General features: G+C 51.9%; 1 protein-coding gene across 2 annotated transcripts in view; it reads right to left on the bottom strand.

Annotated features, from left to right (window-relative positions):
• KNOP1 (lysine rich nucleolar protein 1) overlaps positions 1-17,833 on the bottom strand; it is a 46,970-nt gene that overhangs the window by 13,383 nt on the left and 15,754 nt on the right. For both annotated transcript variants that reach the window (XM_075319138.1, XM_075319139.1), the window contains exon 4: positions 16,883-16,945. In XM_075319138.1, coding sequence (XP_075175253.1) covers positions 16,883-16,945 — 63 coding nt within the window. The remainder of the gene's footprint in view (positions 1-16,882; positions 16,946-17,833) is intronic.

The raw sequence follows: 17,833 nt of genomic DNA, 5'->3' as shown, positions 1-17,833 counted from the left end.
TCATTTGCCTTGGACTTCAATTTGGCCTTAATCATAAAATCACAGCTTTAACCACTTTCTCAACAGTAGGTCAAGAATTTGCACAGTTGTTTTTGTTCAGGCGACATGTCACCGTGTAGACCCAGGATAAGGGCGTGTTCACACACAGGGGAGGGGCTTTCAAATAGATTGTTATTTCTATGCAACACTCCGGCATTTTAGATACTTTAAAGGGAACCTGTCATCATGTTTTTCCCTTATGAGCTGCGGTCCGGCCCAATGAGTGTGTCGCTGCTCTCGGTCCGGTGCCTCCTCTCTGCGGCGATCGTCGTCCTCCTCCTTCTGAGGCCCATTGCATGACACGTCCTATGTCATCCACACGGAGGCCTCCATTGAGGTCCCGAGCAGGCGCACTTTGATCTGCCCGGCTGAAGGCAGATCAAAGTATTGTAGTGCGCAGGCGGTCTTTAACCTTTTTTTGAACCTCGCATTACAGTACTTTGATCTGTCCTCAGCATGGCAGATCAAAGTGTGCCACGGAGGCCTGTGTGGATGACGTAGGGGGCATCATGCACACAGGGCTTAGAAGAAGGAGGATGGAGATCGCCGCAGAGCGGAGGTGCCGGATCCACGAGCAGTGACACCCATCGTTATACACAGCGGCCTGGGCTCTTATATACAGTATTCTAGAATGCTGTATATAAGGGCTCACTGGTGGTGGCCGCAGCTCAGAAGGTAAAAACCTGGTGACAGGTTCACTTTAAAGACACGTCTGGGAACCATGGCCAGAGACGAGTCCAGCGCCGCCCCAGCCATCTATTCCCAGACCTGCCAGAGATGATTCACAGATCTCTCCTCGCACAGTGAGAGACCTATCAATCACCTTCAGAGATGCTGGGAGAAGCCGGCTCTAAAACGTTGTAGCGTTTCAGAGGAAATATACCTGTCCGAACTTGCGCTGCCAGGCTCTGATTCACGCTGCCCGTGGTTTGGGCAGATTGAATCAGATGACAGGTTCCCATTAAAAAAAACTGGTGTGTGTGTGTGTGTGTGTGTGTGTGTGTGTGTGTGTGTGTGTAGTTGGCAGAAAATATGAACACATCCTTAAAGGGAACCTGTCACCAGATTTGGTGACTATAAGCTTTGGCCATCACCAGTGGGCTCTTATATATAGCATTCCAGAATACGGTATATAAGAGCCCAGGCCACTGTGTAGAATGTAAAAATCACTTTATAATACTCACCTAAGGGGCGTTGCGGTGCAGCCTGGTCGGATGGGTGTCTCCGTTCTCTGGTATCGGTGCCTCCTCTTTCGGCCATCTTTGTTGTCCTTCTGAAGCCTGGGTGCATTACGTGTCCTATGTCATGCACACAGGCCGGCATTGAGGTCCTGTGCAGGCACACTTTGATGTGCCCTGAGCAATGCAGAGCAAAAGTATTGTAGTGCACCTGTGCAGGACCTCAATGCCGGCTAGTGTGGATGATGTAGGACGCATCATGCACCCAGGCTTCAGAAGGAGGACAAAGATGGCCGAAAGAGGAGGCGCCAGTACCAGAGAACGGAGACACTCATCCGACCAGTCTGTACCTCACCGACCGTTTAGGTGAGTATTATAAAGTGATTTTTACATTCTACACAGCGGCCTGGGCTCTTATATACAGCATGTTAGAATTCTGTATATCAGAACCCACTGGTGGTGGCCGCAGCTTATAGGCCCCAAATCTGGTGACAGGTTCCCTTTAAAGTAGTTGTCCCAACTGGTCAAAGAGCAGAGTGTGTCAATATAATAAGATAACCATTATTCATCTATTCGATCTCGCAACAATCCTGCAGAATAGACCTCACGTACCTCATGCAGGTAACCGCTGCAGTCAATCAGTGGCCTCAGCAATAACGTGTCATACATACCAGTGTCACCGCTGAGGTCAAGGATTGGCTGCAGCAGGTATATGAACGATGTACGTTATGTCATAGTGCCAGGACCAGCGGGGACCACTGTAGCAGGGGCAGGTCGAATAGGCAGGTAATGGAGATTTCTTTATCGTTCCTTTGGGAGACCCAGACCATGGGTGTTTAGCTTCTGCCTCCGGAGGACACACAAAGTACTACACTTAAAAGTGTAGCTCCTCCCTCTGAGCTTATACACCCCCTGGTAGCCAGTCCTAGCCAGTTTATTGCTTTGTGTCAGGAGGCATACATCCACACATGCATTCTCATCTGATTTGTTTGACTTTTGGAAAGAGTTTGAAGAAAAGCGGGTCCATGTCTGGACTCCCGGCATGTCCCTTCTCACCCCACTGTGTCGGCGGTGTTGTTAAGGTTGATTTACAAGGCTGCAGCCTTACATGCCGCGCTCCTTCACCATCCCTTCTGGGCTCTGGCTTGAAGTGGGAGCCAGCACGGTCTCTATGCCTGGCAGGAGTCCGGTCTCCATCCACAGCCCCTTGAGGATTCTGTTGGACCGGAGCACTCATCCCCAGGGACATGGCCCTGCGTCTCAGCAGCTAAGTACCTGAGACGTTTATGTTGGGGGTCCCGGTTCTTTATTGTAAGGGGAGAGTAGGCTGTATGTGATTGTTTTAAAGGGAACCTGTCATCAGAAATTTCGCCCAAAAGCTAAAAGATTCCCCCTCTGCAGCTCCTGGGCTGCATTCTAGGAAGGTCCCTGTTATTATTGTGCCCCATGTGAGACTAAAATAAAGCCTTTATAAAGTTCTACCTTTTTGTATGCAGCTTCTGTAAATCCGACACGGGGGCGGGCTCTCTGCCGTCCGTTATTCTGCCTCCTGGTCCTGTATGCCGCCCCCATCGCTCCTTTCCATATCTGATGCACCGCCCACTGCTCCAGCCATCCCCGTGCATGCCCAGTGCCAGTCTCACAGGACTGAGCACTGTGACTGCTGGTGATGTGTGCGCAGGCAAGTGATTATGGGCGGGACTGTGACTGTTATCAGCAAGTACCCGGCCATAATCTCTTGAGCGCGCAAACCTCTCCAGCGTCACACTGAGCTCAGTGTAGATGCTAGACTGTATGGGCTGCTTCCAGGGATGACGTCCCTTTGTCATGTGATAGGGGCGTGTTCGAAATACTATCACATGACAAAGGGACGTCATCCCTGGAAGCAGCCCATACAGTCTAGCATCTACACTGAGCACAGTGTGAATGCTGGAGAGGTTTGCGCGCTCAAGAGATTATGGCCGGGTACTTGCTGATAACAGTCACAGTCCCGTCCATAATCACTTGCCTGCGCACACATCACCAGCAGTCACAGTGCTCAGTCCTGTGAGACTGGCACTGGGCATGCACGGGGATGGCTGGAGCAGTGGGCGGTGCATCAGCTATGGAAAGGAGCGATGTGGGCGGCATACAGGACCAGGAGGCAGAATAACGGACGGCAGAGAGCCCGCCCCCGGGTCGGATTTACAGAAGCTGCATACAAAAAGGTAGAACTTTATAAAGGCTTTATTTTGGTCTCACATGGGGCACAATAATAACAGGGACCTTCCTAGAATGCAGCCCAGGAGCTGCAGAGGGGGAATCTTTTAGCTTTTGGGCGAAATTTCTGATGACAGGTTCCCTTTAACTTTTCCGGCGGGTTCTCTAGCTTTTGCCTGAGAACCACGCCGATGGTGCCTGCTTGTCGGCCTCGCCGCTTAAATTTAGGCCCCGGCTTCGCCGGAGGCCTAGTTTCATTTTCCTGCCCTCGCATGTCACTCATCCAGAGGGACAGGTTCGGCTCCTCCCGGCGGCCGTTCTACACTGAAGAGGGACACTCCCCACTGCTGGGGCGTCCCTCCTTCCCTGCAGGTCTCTATAGCCCTCCAGTTCCCGCTCTTTTATAGGAACGCCCCCTAGTTTCTCAGGCAGAGTTCACTCTGCTCTGGGACATCCTGCATTCTGCATCTCTGCTGAGGTGCTGCGACTGGGGGACTGGGCTTCGGGATCTGGAGGGCACACAACACCGCGCTCAGCGGTCTGGTAAGCCACAGCCGGTCTCCGGTTGTGGACCTTTGTATATTCTCCCTGGGGTTCATTCTCTGCAAAGCCCCCACTCCAGCAGCATGTCTCACACAAGGAGCAAGGCTCCAAAGCTTTATTCTGCATGCACTGCTGCTGCACCTGTGACTGAACCCCCGGCCTGGGTAGAGTCCTTTTCTAGGTCCATATCCCAGTCATTTGCTGAGTCCATGGGACTTTTGTCCAGGACTTTGATGAATATGCATCAGCCCCCCTCACAGGGTGCCTCTAATACTCTTGACAGAGGATTCCTATCCTCTGACCTCCGTCCATCGGAGCTCACGGAGGATTCATCATCTGATCCCAGACCCCGTCCTAAGAGAAGGCGCAGGGTTTCCTCCCCCTCCCCATCCCACGGCTCTGTCTCAAGAGCTGACTCTCAAGATGAGGAGGATGCCCTCACTGGGGGCTCGGAGGCTATGTATCCGTTGGATTTCTCTGAGGGTGACTCAGATCTTAGTGATTTGATTGCTTCTATTAATTCTGTGCTGGATCTCAATCCGCCAGTGTCAGAGGAGCAACCCTCTCTGGCAGAAAAACATCAGTTTACCTCGCCTAAGAGAGTGAAGAGTGTGTTCTTTAACCACTCCAGTTTTCAGACCGCTGTGACCAAACCCAGGGCCTGCCCTGACAAACGCTTTCCAAAGCGTGGTTCTGATGACCGGTTTCCATTTCCACCTGAGGTGGTCAAGGAGTGGTCTCACTCCCCAAAGGTAGACCCTCCGGTGTCTAGGCTCTCAGCCCGGACCGTTGTGTCAGTGGCTGACGGCACCTCACTTAAGGATTCCACTGACCGTCAGATTGACCTTCTGGCCAAATCTGTGTATGAAGCTGCGGGGGCCGCGTTTTCCCCGACTTTTGCAGCAGTGTGGGCTCTCAAAGCCATCTCTGCTTCTCTAGAGGAGATGCATTCCCTCACCAAGGAATCTATGCCTGAGATGGTTACCTTAACTTCTCAGGCTTCAGCTTTTTCATCTTATGCCATGTCTGCCATGCTAGAGGCTGCTCACCGCACTGCGGTGGCTTCAGCTAATTCTCTTGTTATCCGCAGGATTTTGTGGCTTCGAGAGTGGAAGGCAGATGCTTCTTCCAAGAAGTTTCTTGCTGGGCTCCCTTTTGCTGGTTCACGGCTGTTTGGTGAACAGCTGGATGAAATCATTAAAGAAGCTACTGGCGGGAAGAGTACTTCCATGCCACAAACCAAGACCAGGAAACCCGCCCAGGGTAGGAATCAATCGAGGTTTCGTTCCTTTCGTTCCTCCAACTGGTCATCCTCTAAGCCTTCCGCCTCGTCCGCTAACTCAGCCAAGGATCAGAAATCCAACTGGCGCCCAAAAGCGCGTCCGCAGAAGACCGCAGGAGGTTCTGCCACTAAGGCAGCTTCCTCATGACTCTCGGCCCGCTCCAGACACGTCCTTAGTCGGTGGCAGGCTCTCCCACTTTGGCGACGCTTGGTTAAAGCAAGTCTCCGATCAGTGGGTGAGAGACATCATATCTCACGGCTACAGGATAGAATTCTCTTCCAGCCCACCAAACAGATTTTTTCTCTCAAATCCCCCCTGCTCCAAGGCCGCCGCCTTCTCGCAGGCCGTGGCGTCCTTGCAGGCAAACGGAGTGATTGTCCCAGTTCCCGCTCAGGAACGGTTCAGAGGTTTTTACTCAAATCTCTTCCTAGTTCCAAAAAAGGACGGTACCTTCCGGCCCATCCTGGATCTCAAGCTTCTCAACAAGCATGTCCGGGTGCGGCATTTTCGCATGGAGTCTCTGCGATCAGTCATTGCCTCTATGACCCAAGGGGATTTCCTGGCGTCCATCGACATCAGAGATGCCTATCTACATGTGCCAATCGCAGTGTCACATCAGCGTTGGTTACGTTTTGCGATAGGAGAGGATCATTTCCAATTCGTGGCTCTCCCCTTCGGGTTAGCCACGGCCCCTCGGGTATTCACCAAGGTCATGGCGGCAGTGATTGCGGTCCTGCACCTCCACGGGTTAGCAGTGCTTCCTTATCTGGACGACCTTCTGGTCAAGGGTCCATCCAGCGCAGACTGTCAGCGGAGTGTTTCGCTCACTCTCGCCACCCTAGCCAAATTCGGGTGGATTGTCAATCTTCCCAAATCCACTCTGACTCCAACCCAGAGTCTCACGTACCTAGGGATGCAGTTCGAGACTTTGCCGGCACTTGTGAAGTTGCCCTTAATCAAACAGCAGTCTCTCCGGCTAGCGGTGCGCTCTCTCCTGAGGCCCCGTCGTTATTCCCTCAGGCGACTGATGCAGGTGCTGGGTCAAATGGTGGCCTCCATGGAGGCGGTTCCCTTTGCCCAGTTCCATCTGCGCCCTCTGCAGCTGGACATTCTCCGCTGTTGGGACAAGTGGCCTTCCTCCTTACACTGGTTAGTGGCTCTGTCGCCACGGACCAGGAGCTCTCTTCAGTGGTGGCTTCGACCCCTCTCCCTGTCCCAAGGGAGCTCCTTCCTGACTCCGTCCTGGGTGATTCTCACCACGGATGCCAGCCTATCCGGTTGGGGAGCGGTACATCTCCACCACAGAGCACAGGGCACTTGGACTCCGTCCGAGTCAGCCCTTTCAATCAATGTGCTGGAAACCAGAGCTGTGCTTCTAGCTCTCCTAGCCTTTCACCACCTGTTGGCGGGCAGGCACATTCGAGTCCAGTCAGACAACGCGACAGCTGTTGCCTACATCAATCACCAAGGCGGGACATGCAGCCGCTTGGCAATGTTGGAGGTCCAACGCATTCTTCAATGGGCGGAGGACTCCAAGTCCACCATATCCGCAGTCCACATCCCTGGCATAGAAAACTGGGAGGCAGATTATCTCAGCCGTCAATCCGTGGACGGTGGCGAGTGGTCCCTGCACCCGGCAGTGTTTCAGTCAATCTGCCGCAAGTGGGGCACTCCGGACGTGGACCTAATGGCATCCCGTCACAACAACAAGGTTCCGGTTTACGTGGCTCGCTCCCACGATCCTCAGGCCTTCGCCGCGGACGCTCTGGTTCAAGACTGGTCCCAGTTTCGTCTGTCCTACCTGTTTCCCCCTCTAGCTCTCTTGCCCAGAGTCCTGCGCAAGATCAGAATGGAGGGTCGTCGAGTCATCCTCATTGCACCGGACTGGCCCAGGCGAGCTTGGTATCCGGACCTGCTCCAACTGTCCGTGGAGATGCCGTGGCATCTTCCGGACCGTCCAGACCTGCTCTCGCAAGGTCCGTTTTTCCGCCCGAATTCTGCGGCACTCAAATTGACGGCGTGGCTCTTGAGTCCTGGATTTTGACGGCTTCTGGTATTCCTCCTGAAGTCATCTCCACTATGATTCGGGCCCGTAAGTCTTCCTCCGTCAAGATCTATCACAGGACTTGGAAAATTTTCCTGTCCTGGTGTCGCTCTTCCGGCCATTCTCCTTGGCCATTCTCGTTGCCGACCCTTCTGTCTTTTTTACAGTCCGGTCTGCAGCTAGGACTGTCCCTCAACTCTCTCAAGGGACAAGTCTCAGCTCTATCAGTGCTGTTCCAGCGGCGTCTCGCCCGGCTGGCTCAGGTCCGCACCTTCATGCAAGGTGCGTCTCACATCATTCCGCCTTATCGGCGGCCCTTGGATCCCTGGGACCTTAACTTGGTCCTCACGGTATTGCAGAAACCCCCTTTCGAGCCCCTTAGGGAGGTTTCTTTGTATCGTCTTTCTCAAAAGATGGCCTTTCAAGTTGCCATAACTTCTCTCAGGAGAGTCTCTGATTTGGCTGCGCTCTCCTCGGAGTCACCTTTTTTGGTTTTTCACCAAGACAAGGTAGTTCTCCGTCCGACCCCGGACTTTCTTCCTAAGGTGGTCTCTCCCTTCCACCTTAACCAGGATATTTCCTTGCCTTCCTTCTGTCCGGCCCCTGTTCATCGCTTTGAGAAAGCGCTGCATACTCTAGATCTGGTGCGTGCTCTCCGGATCTATGTGTCTCGCACCGCTGCGCTTAGGCGGTGCACCTCTCTTTTTGTGCTAACCACAGGGCGGCGCAAGGGTCTCTCTGCTTCTAAGCCGACCTTGGCCCGTTGGATTAGATCGACCATTTCGGACGCCTACCAGAGTACTCAGGTGCCTCCCCCGCCGGGGATCAAAGCACACTCGACCAGAGCGGTCGGTGCCTCTTGGGCTTTTAGGCACCAGGCTACGGCTCAAAAAGTCTGTCAGGCTGCCACTTGGACTAGCCTGCATACCTTTTCGAAGCACTACCAAGTGCATGCTCATGCTTCGGCAGATGCGAGCTTGGGCAGACGCATCCTTCAGGCGGCTGTCGCCCACTTGTGAAGTTAGGCTCCACCTACTCCTTAGTTTTTTCTGTTTATTCCCACCCAGGGACAGCTTTGGAACGTCCCATGGTCTGGGTCTCCCAAAGGAACGATAAAGAAAAATAGAAATTTTGTTACTTACCGTAAATTCTTTTTTTTATAGTTCCGTATTGGGAGACCCAGCTCCCTCCCTGTTGCCTGTTGGCAATTTTCTTGTTCCGTGTGTTATCACCGGCTGTTGTCGTGGACAGAGTCTCCGGTTGTTCCGGTTCTTACTCGGTTCTACTTGTGGTTGGCTATTCTCCTTCAGCTTTTGCACTAAACTGGCTAGGACTGGCTACCAGGGGGTGTATAGGCTCAGAGGGAGGAGCTACACATTTAAGTGTAGTACTTTGTGTGTCCTCCGGAGGCAGAAGCTAAACACCCATGGTCTGGGTCTCCCAATACGGAACTATAAGAAAAAGAATTTATGGTAAGTAACAAAAAAGAAGGGAATTTTGTTTACTTACCGTAAATTCCTTTTCTTCTAGCTCCTATTGGGAGACCCAGACAATTGGGTGTATAGCTTCTGCCTCCGGAGGCCACACAAAGTATTACACTTTAAAAAGTGTAACCCCTCCCCTCTGCCTATACACCCTCCCGTGGATCACGGGCTCCTCAGTTTTGGTGCAAAAGCAGGAAGGAGAAAACTTATAAATTGGTCTAGGGTAAATTCAATCCGAAGGATGTTCGAAGAACTGAAAACCATGAACCAAAAGAACAATTTAACATGAACAACAGGTGTACACAAAAGAACAACCAGCCCGAAGGGAACAGGGGCGGGTGCTGGGTCTCCCAGTAGGAGCTAGAAGAAAAGGAATTTACGGTAAGTAAACAAAATTCCCTTCTTCTTTTTCGCTCCATTGGGAGACCCAGACAATTGGGACGTCCAAAAGCAGTCCCTGGGTGGGTAAAAGAATACCTCAATAAAAAAAGAGCCTCAACGGCCCCCTCTTACAGGTGGGCAACCGCCGCCTGAAGGACTCGCCTACCTAGACTGGCGTCTGCCGAAGCATAGGTATGCACTTGATAGTGTTTCGTGAAAGTGTGCAGACTAGACCACGTAGCTGCCTGACACACCTGCTGAGCCGTAGCCCGGTGCCGCAATGCCCAGGATGCACCCACGGCTCTGGTAGAATGGGCTTTCAGCTCTGAAGGAAGCGGAAGCCCAGAAGAACGGTAGGCTTCGAGAATCGGTTCCTTGATCCACCGAGCCAAGGTTGACTTGGAAGCCTGCGAACCCTTACGCTGACCAGCGACAAGGACAAAGAGCGCATCTGAACGACGCAGGGGCGCCGTGCGAGACACGTAGAACCGGAGTGCTCTCACTAGATCCAAAGAGTGCAAATCCTTTTCACATTGGTGAATTGGATTAGGGCAAAATGAAGGCAAGGAGATATCTTGATTGAGATGAAAAGGAGATACCACCTTAGGGAGAAAATCCGGGACCGGACGCAGAACCACCTTATCCTGGGGAAACACCAGGAAGGGGGCTTTGCATGACAGCGCTGCAAGCTCAGACACTCTCCGGAGAGATGTAACTGCCACTAGAAAGGCCACCTTCTGCGAAAGACGTGATAAAGAGACATCCCGCAGCGGCTCGAAAGGTGGTTTCTGAAGAGCCGTTAGCACCCTGTTAAGATCCCAGGGTTCCAGCGGACGTTTGTAAGGTGGGACTATGTGGCAAACTCCCTGCAGGAACGTGCGGACCTGCGTAAGCCTGGCTAGGCGCTTTTGAAAAAATACGGAGAGCGCCGATACTTGGCCCTTGAGAGAGCCGAGTGACAAACCCTTGTCCATTCCGGATTGAAGGAATGAAAGAAAAGTGGGTAAGGCAAACGGCCATGGAGGAAAACAGTTATCAGAGCACCAGGATAAGAAGATTTGCCAAGACCTGTAATAGATCTTGGCGGACGTTTGCTTCCTGGCCTGTCTCATGGTGGCAATGACATCCTGAGATAACCCTGAAGACGCTAGGAGCCAGGACTCAATGGCCACACAGTCAGGTTGAGGGCCACAGAATTCAGATGGAAAAACGGGCCTTGTGACAGCAAGTCTGGGCGCGCCCGCGGTTGTCCCACTGTGAGATGCCACAGATCCGGGTACCACGACCGCCTCGGCCAATCTGGAGCGATGAGAATGGCGCGACGGCAGTCGGATCTGATCTTGCGTAACACTCTGGGCAGCATCGCCAGAGGAGGAAACACGTAAGGCAGTCGAAACTGCGACCAATCCTGAACTAACGCATCCGCCGCCAGAGTTCTGTGATCCAGAGACCGAGCCATGAATGCCGGGACTTTGTTGTTGTGCCGTGACGCCATGAGATCGACGTCCGGTGTTCCCCATCGGCGACAGATCTCTCGAAACACTTCTGGGTGTAGAGACCATTCCACCGCATCCATGCCCTGACGACTGAGAAAATCTGCTTCCCAGTTCCCAATACTTTGGCGTAGTGTTGGGGCTCTATTGCATTGATCAATTCAGTAGCTAAATTTCTCTTTATTCATATATTCATGGCAGTAATGCAGGTTCCATTTTTCACATTTCATTCTTACAAATAGCTATTGAATTTTTCATGTCAGTATTCACACAGCAGTTTCTGCTATTCCATGTATTCCCCTTCCATAGTCACTGGTGTGCATACCTTATCTCCCCATAGTGATGTTTGTTAGGTTTTTTGCACCCAGTTCAGACATAGAATGGAGTTCCAAACGTTATTCCTTAATCCCAGTTTTCTACGCCCGGGATGTGAACTGCGGAGATGGTGGAGGCTGTGGCTTCCACCCACTGCAGAATCTGCCGGACTTCCTGGAAGGCTTGACGACTGCGAGTGCCGCCTTGGTGGTTGATGTATGCGACGGCAGTGGCGTTGTCCGACTGGATACGGATCTGCCTGCCCTCCAGCCACCGATGGAAAGCCAATAGGGCTAGATACACTGCCCTTATCTCCAGAACATTGATCTGAAGGGAAGACTCTATCGGAGTCCAGGTTCCCTGAGCCCTGTGGAGGAGAAAAACCGCTCCCCAACCTGACAGGCTCGCGTCCGTGGTGACCACAGCCCAGGTTGGGGGTAGGAAGGATTTTCCCTGCGATAGAGAATTGGGAAGGAGCCACCACTGAAGAGACGTCTTGGTTGCAAGGGAAAGAGACTTTCCTGTCGAGGGAAGCCGACCTCCTGTCCCATTTGCGGAGAATGTCCCATTGGAGTGGCCGCAGATGGAATTGCGCGAACGGCACTGCCTCCATCGCTGCCACCATCTTCCCCAGGAAGTGCATGAGGCGCCTTAAGGGGTGTGACTGACCCCGAAGAAGAGATTGCACCCCTGCCTGCAGAGAAAGCTGTTTGTCCCGCGGTAGCTTGACTACCGCTGACAGTGTATGAAACTCCATCCCGAGGTAAGTCAGTGATTGGGTCGGTGTCAACTTGGATTTCGGGAAGTTGATGATCCACCCGAACTGCTGGAGAGTCGCCAGAGCGACGGTAAGGCTGTGTTGACACGCCACCCGAGAAGGGGCCCTGACTAGGAGATCGTCTAAGTAGGGAATTACCGAGTGGCCCTGAGAGTGTAGGACCGCCACAACGGATGCCATGACTTTGGTGAAAACCCGTGGGGCTGTCGCCAGGCCGAAAGGCAATGCCACGAACTGAAGGTGTTCGTCCCCGATGGCGAAACGCAAGAAGCGTTGATGCTCGGGTGCGATCGGCACGTGGAGATAAGCATCCTTGATGTCGATCGATGCTAGGAAGTCTCCTTGTGACATCGAGGCGATGACCGAGTGGAGAGATTCCATCCGAAACCGTCTGGTTCTCACATGTCTGTTGAGTAGTTTGAGGTCCAGAACGGGACGGAATGATCCGTCCTTTTTTGGTACCACGAACAAGTTGGAGTAAAAGCCGCGACCACGTTCCTGAAGGGGGAACGGGGATCACAACTCCTTCTGTCTTCAGAGCGTCCACTGCCTGAAAAAGTGCGTCGGCCTGAGCGGGGGGCGGAGAGGTTCTGAAGAAACGAGCCGCAGGACGAGAGCTGAACTCTATCCTGTAACCGTGAGACAGAATGTCTCTCACCCATCGGTCTTGAACATGTGGCCACCAGGCGTCGCCAAAGCGGGAGAGCCTGCCACCGACCGAGGATGCGGATAGGGGATGCCGAGAGTCATGAGGAGGCCGCCTTGGAGGCAGTGCCTCCTGCGGCCTTTTGGGGGCGTGACTTGGACCGCCACGCATAGGTATTTTTCGTTGCTGAGGTCTCTTAGGTTTGGATTGGGGTAAGGAGGAGTCCTTTCCCTTGGATTCCTTAATAATCTCATCCAATCGTTCGCCAAACAAGCGGTCGCCAGAAAACGGCAAACCGGTTAAGAACCTCTTGGAGGCCGAGTCTGCCCTCCATTCGCGCAGCCACATGGCCCTGCGGACTGCCACAGAGTTAGCGGATGCCACAGCTGTACGGCTAGCAGAGTCTAGGACTGCGTTCATGGCGTAGGAAGAAAAAGCTGACGCTTGAGAAGTCAAAAGACGCAACTTGCGGAGCAGAATTACGTGTGACAGCATTAATCTCAGCCAGACAAGCCGAGATAGCTTGGAGTGCCCACACGGCTGCAAAAGCCGGGGCAAAAGACGCGCCCGTGGCCTCATAGATGGACTTCACCAGAAGCTCTATCTGCCTGTCAGTGGCATCCTTTAGCGATGAGCCATCTGCAACCGATACCACAGATCTAGCCGCCAATCTAGAGACTGGAGGATCCACCTTGGGACACTGAGCCCAACCCTTAACGACCTCGGAGGGGAAGGGGTAACGCGTGTCAGTGAGGCGCTTAGTAAAGCGCTTGTCCGGAACCGCTCTGGGCTTCTGGACAGCATCTCTGAAGTTAGTGATCGAAAAACGCACTACGTGTACGTTTGGGGAACCTAAACTGGTGTTTCTCCTGCTGAGACGCCGACTCCTCTACAGTAGGAGGCGGGGGAGAGAGATCCACCAATCCAACACCTGGTTGATGGACGAGATAAGATCATTCACTAAGGCGTCCCCTTCAGGTGTATCAAGGTTAAGGGCGACGTCAGGGTCAGAGCCCTGAGCTGCGACGTCCGCCTCGTCCTCCAGAGAGTCCTCAAGCTGGGAACCCGAGCAGCGTGAAGAAGTCGGGGAAGATTCCCAGCGAGCCCGCTTAGCCTGTCTAGGACTGTGGTCCGGGCAGGAGTCCTCCACGTGAGACCTAGGGCCCAACCTGGGAGCGCGCTGCGGCGCGGACCGAGAGGGGCCTGGAGGCGACGATCCAACAGGGGCCGGGGCCTGTGTAAGGACCGGTCTGGACTGCAAAGCTTCTAGCAGCTTGGCAGACCATTTGTCCATAGACTGAGCCATGGATTGTGAAAGTGACTCAGAGTTTCTCAGCAAAAGAGGCGAACTCTGTCCCTGCCGCCTGGACAGGGGGAGCAGGGGGGTCTACATGAGCCGAGGGGCCCACTAGTGCCCGAGGCTCCGGCTGAGCAAGCGAAGCAGGGGTCGAGCATTGCTCACAGTGAGGGTAGGTGGAACCCGCGGTAACATAGCCCCACAAGAGGTACAGGCCGCAAAAAAACCCTGTGCCTTAACAGCTTTGCTCCTTGTGGACGACATGCTGTTGTTTCCTAGGAGAATGATCACTGAGGGTATATGGGCAAAAAAAGGGTATACAGCCCGACCGAACAGAAAAATATATATATAAAAATACGTATCTATTCCGGCACCCTAGGGGGACCAGCACCGTGTGACCGGTGTGGCTTACCGACCGCTAAAAAGCGGAGTGTGTGTCCTCCAGATTCCCTGCCTTAGGTCCCCCGGAGCTGCAGAGCTCTTCACTGAGAATCCTCCACCGGCAGAATGCCAAAAAATGGCTGCCGGAGCTCTCAGGGGAGGAGTGGAGCCGTGGGCGGCGCCAGGAAAGTGCGGGAATCTGGGGTCCCCACAGTGATCAGTGAGGGGGGAGGAAACATGCAGGATGGTCCGGCCCTCACATCCGACGTCAGGTCGGCAGTCCCGCCCTTACCCCTGACAGGCAGGCCCGGGGGCGGGATTTTTGCGACTAGGCCGCGATGAAGCCGGGGACTAAATTTGAGGCCGCGCCCGACAAGCAGGCACGGTCGGCGCGGAAGTCCACCGGCCTTCTCAATTCAGCAGCTGCCGCAGCGTCCGGTAAAAAGGTGCGCTCCCTGCACAGTCCCCTATGGGGACACAGAGTACCTTAGAGTTGCAGGGCCCGGTCCCTGAGGTTGAATAGACTCCGGTCCGGCAGATTCCCACAGGGGCTGCGGAGGGAGCACGGTCCCAGTAAATGGATGACCGCTCAGGATCCCACTTCTCCCAGAGCCGCTAAGGGATGGTGAAGGAGACGGCATGAGGCTCCGGCCTTTGTACCCACAATGGGTACCTCAACCTTAACAACACCGCCGACGTAGTGGGGTGAGAAGGGAACATGCCGGGGGCCCCGTGGGGGCCCTCTTTTCTTCCAACCGACATAACTAATATGAGAATGCATGAGTGGATGTGTGCCTCCTTCCACACAGAGCATAAAACTGAGGAGCCCGTGATCCACGGGAGGGTGTATAGGCAGAGGGGAGGGGTTACACTTTTTTAAGTGTAATACTTTGTGTGGCCTCCGGAGGCAGAAGCTATACACCCAATTGTCTGGGTCTCCCAATGGAGCGACAAAGAAATTCCCTTTTTTACTATTTTCACACATTTCGTGCTCTTACCTGACATCTGTTAGTCATGGTTTACCAACAATAATTAACTGTTTTTCGTTAATCATTCCCTGCCACACACTGGACTGCCTGTTTTGCTTCCCTGGTTTGGGGACAGGCATATCTGCAGGCTCTGTGTTACTCCAAATATTAGTTCCCGAAAATCAGTCTATAACATGATCACCTCAATTCCATATCTTAACCTCTTATGGCTCTGATGGTACGTCCTAGCGGTCATAGTGTTAACCCCTGCAAGCAGCGTGCGGCGATCCGCGCACATGTCAGCTGATTTGCACAGCTGCCATGTGTGCCTCACAGGTACGAGTGGAATCGCTATCCGCCCGTACCTCTTAACCCCTTAAATGGCGCTATCAAGATGTGACAGCGCCATTTTAATGGCAATCACGGTAGACGTTTACTCACCGCCCGATACTGGAAGTCACGTGACGTGATCACATGCATCTGGTGGCTGTCATGGTAGCACAGGGTCATGTGATGATTGCTGTAGCTCATATGACTCAGGTCCTTTAACCAGCAGCCGAGTACAGCAGTTTACAAGAGACGATCATTTCTCCCAGTCTGAGCGGTGCTGCTCTGATCGGGAGAAATGAACGAGCGATCAGACAGCTGATCGTTATAATCCCCTAGGGTTACTAGTGAAATTAAAAATAAAAAAAAAAAAAGGCTTAAAAAAAAAAAGTTTCAAAAAATTTAATGAAAAAAACCTCAAAAGTTCAAATCACCCCATTGAAAATTAAAGGGTTAAAAAATATACACACATTTGGTATCACCACGTTCAGAAACACCCAATCAAAATATAAAATCATTTAATCTGATCAGTAAATTGCGTAGCGGCAAAAAAGAATTCCAAAACACCAAAATTACGTTTCTTGGTCGCCGCATGTTTTGCGCAAAATGCAATAACAGGCGATCAAAACGAAGCATCTGCGCAAAAATGGTATCATTAAAAATGTCAGCTCGAGAAGCAAAAAAATAAGCCATCACTGAGCCATAGATCCAGAAATATAAGAACACTACATGTTGCGAAAAATGGCGCATGACGTACGCCATTTTTTTTGGACAAGTTTTTGATATTTTTTGCTCCTTAGATAAAAGTAAACCTATACATGTTTGGTGTCTACGAATTCGCACCAACTTGAGGCATCACAGAGACACATCGGTTTTAGGTTATAGGGAACACAGTGAATAAAATATCTCAAAAACAATAGTGCAATCACACTTTTTTTCCGTATTTGGTATTTATTTTTCCCTTTTCCAGTACACTATATGGTAAAACTCATTGTTTCACTTAAAAGTACAACTCGTTCTGCAAAAAAATGAGCCCTCACATTACCAGATTGACTGAAAAAAAAAAAATCAAAAAAAAATTAGGTCTATTGGAAGAATGGCGAAAAAAAAAAAAAAAAATGGAAAGCGCAAAATCAGCCGGTCATGAAGGTGTTAAAGGGACTCCATCACCAGTTTTTGGCCACCTAATCTGAGAGCAGCATAACATACGGTAGGGGCAGAGATCTTGATTCCAGCGATGTGTCACTTGCTGGGTTGCTTAGTGTAGTTTTGATAATCTACTTCTGATTAAACAGTGATTTTATCATTACAGGACTACTTGGCGTGCTGCAGGTAGTCCAGCATATTCATGAGCTCTGTATAACTGCTAGATCTGCAGCAGAGAAAACATTGATTTTATCAAAATGACAGCAAACAGCTCAGTAAGTGACACATCGCTGGAATTAGGGTCTCTGTCTCTATATTATACTGCTCTCAGATGGGGTTGCAAAAACCTGCTGACAGATTCCCTTTAAAGATGAACTTACCTTATCAATATGGACTTCATCCATGCTCCAAACTTGCTCTGGCTGGACGTCAATGCTCTCCTCCTATATAACAAAAAGCAGGTTCATTAGTGCCACATACGGTAACCCGCTATACGGCAGTACGTTGTGAAAGCGGCTGGAGATGGATGCGTACATGAGAAGAGCTGGCACTTAGATACAGAGAAGAATGGTTGTGGCAGAACCAGGACTGGCATACATATAAGATATTACCATAAGAAAATGGGGTTTACTGTTTCAAGGAATGGCACAGATTAACCCACCCAGACTGTGTAAGACAGGCATTACCTGGCAGCCAAACTCCCGGGGTAGCCGCAGGGATCAGACATATCCTGATCATTAAACCTTTAGATGCCACACTGATTAGCAACCGCAGCATCTAAGTGGTTAATGAGCTTCTGGCTTCCATGACAACCCTGAGCAAGGTTAGTTCTTGAGTCAGTTGTTCCCTATGTAAGAAGTACCTTCAAACTAACAGATTTACAGATAGAAAATGGACTAAAGGGTGCTTTACACGCTGCAACATTGCTAGCGATCTCATTATAGCGATGTAATACGCCAGATCGCACAAGTGACCGGCGCTTTAAAATTTACCTATGTGCGATCTGGCGTATTACATCACTAACGAGAACGCTAGCGATGTCGCAGCGTGTAAAGCCCCCTTTAGTGTTACCCTATCTCCCAGTCCACATGGACAATTTTTCACATGTACCTTATGGCCATGCAAAAAAAATTACTGTATTTTTAGGATTATAAGACGCACTTTTCCTCCCAAACATTTGGGAGGAAAGTGAGGGGTGGCTCTTATAATCCAAATGTAGCTTTCCGGAGGGTGGTGGAGAGGGGTAGCAGGAGGCAGGGGCAATGCTGCAGGCGGCTGGGGCAGGGGCTGCGGGCTTCAAATAATGGCGCCTGGAGGGCGCATCGGTCCTT

The sequence above is a fragment of the Anomaloglossus baeobatrachus genome, chromosome 7 (genome assembly GCF_048569485.1).
Source record: "Anomaloglossus baeobatrachus isolate aAnoBae1 chromosome 7, aAnoBae1.hap1, whole genome shotgun sequence".
In the NCBI taxonomy this organism is placed as follows: Eukaryota; Metazoa; Chordata; class Amphibia; order Anura; family Aromobatidae; genus Anomaloglossus; species Anomaloglossus baeobatrachus.
This window is presented reverse-complemented; position numbering and strand designations above follow the sequence as displayed.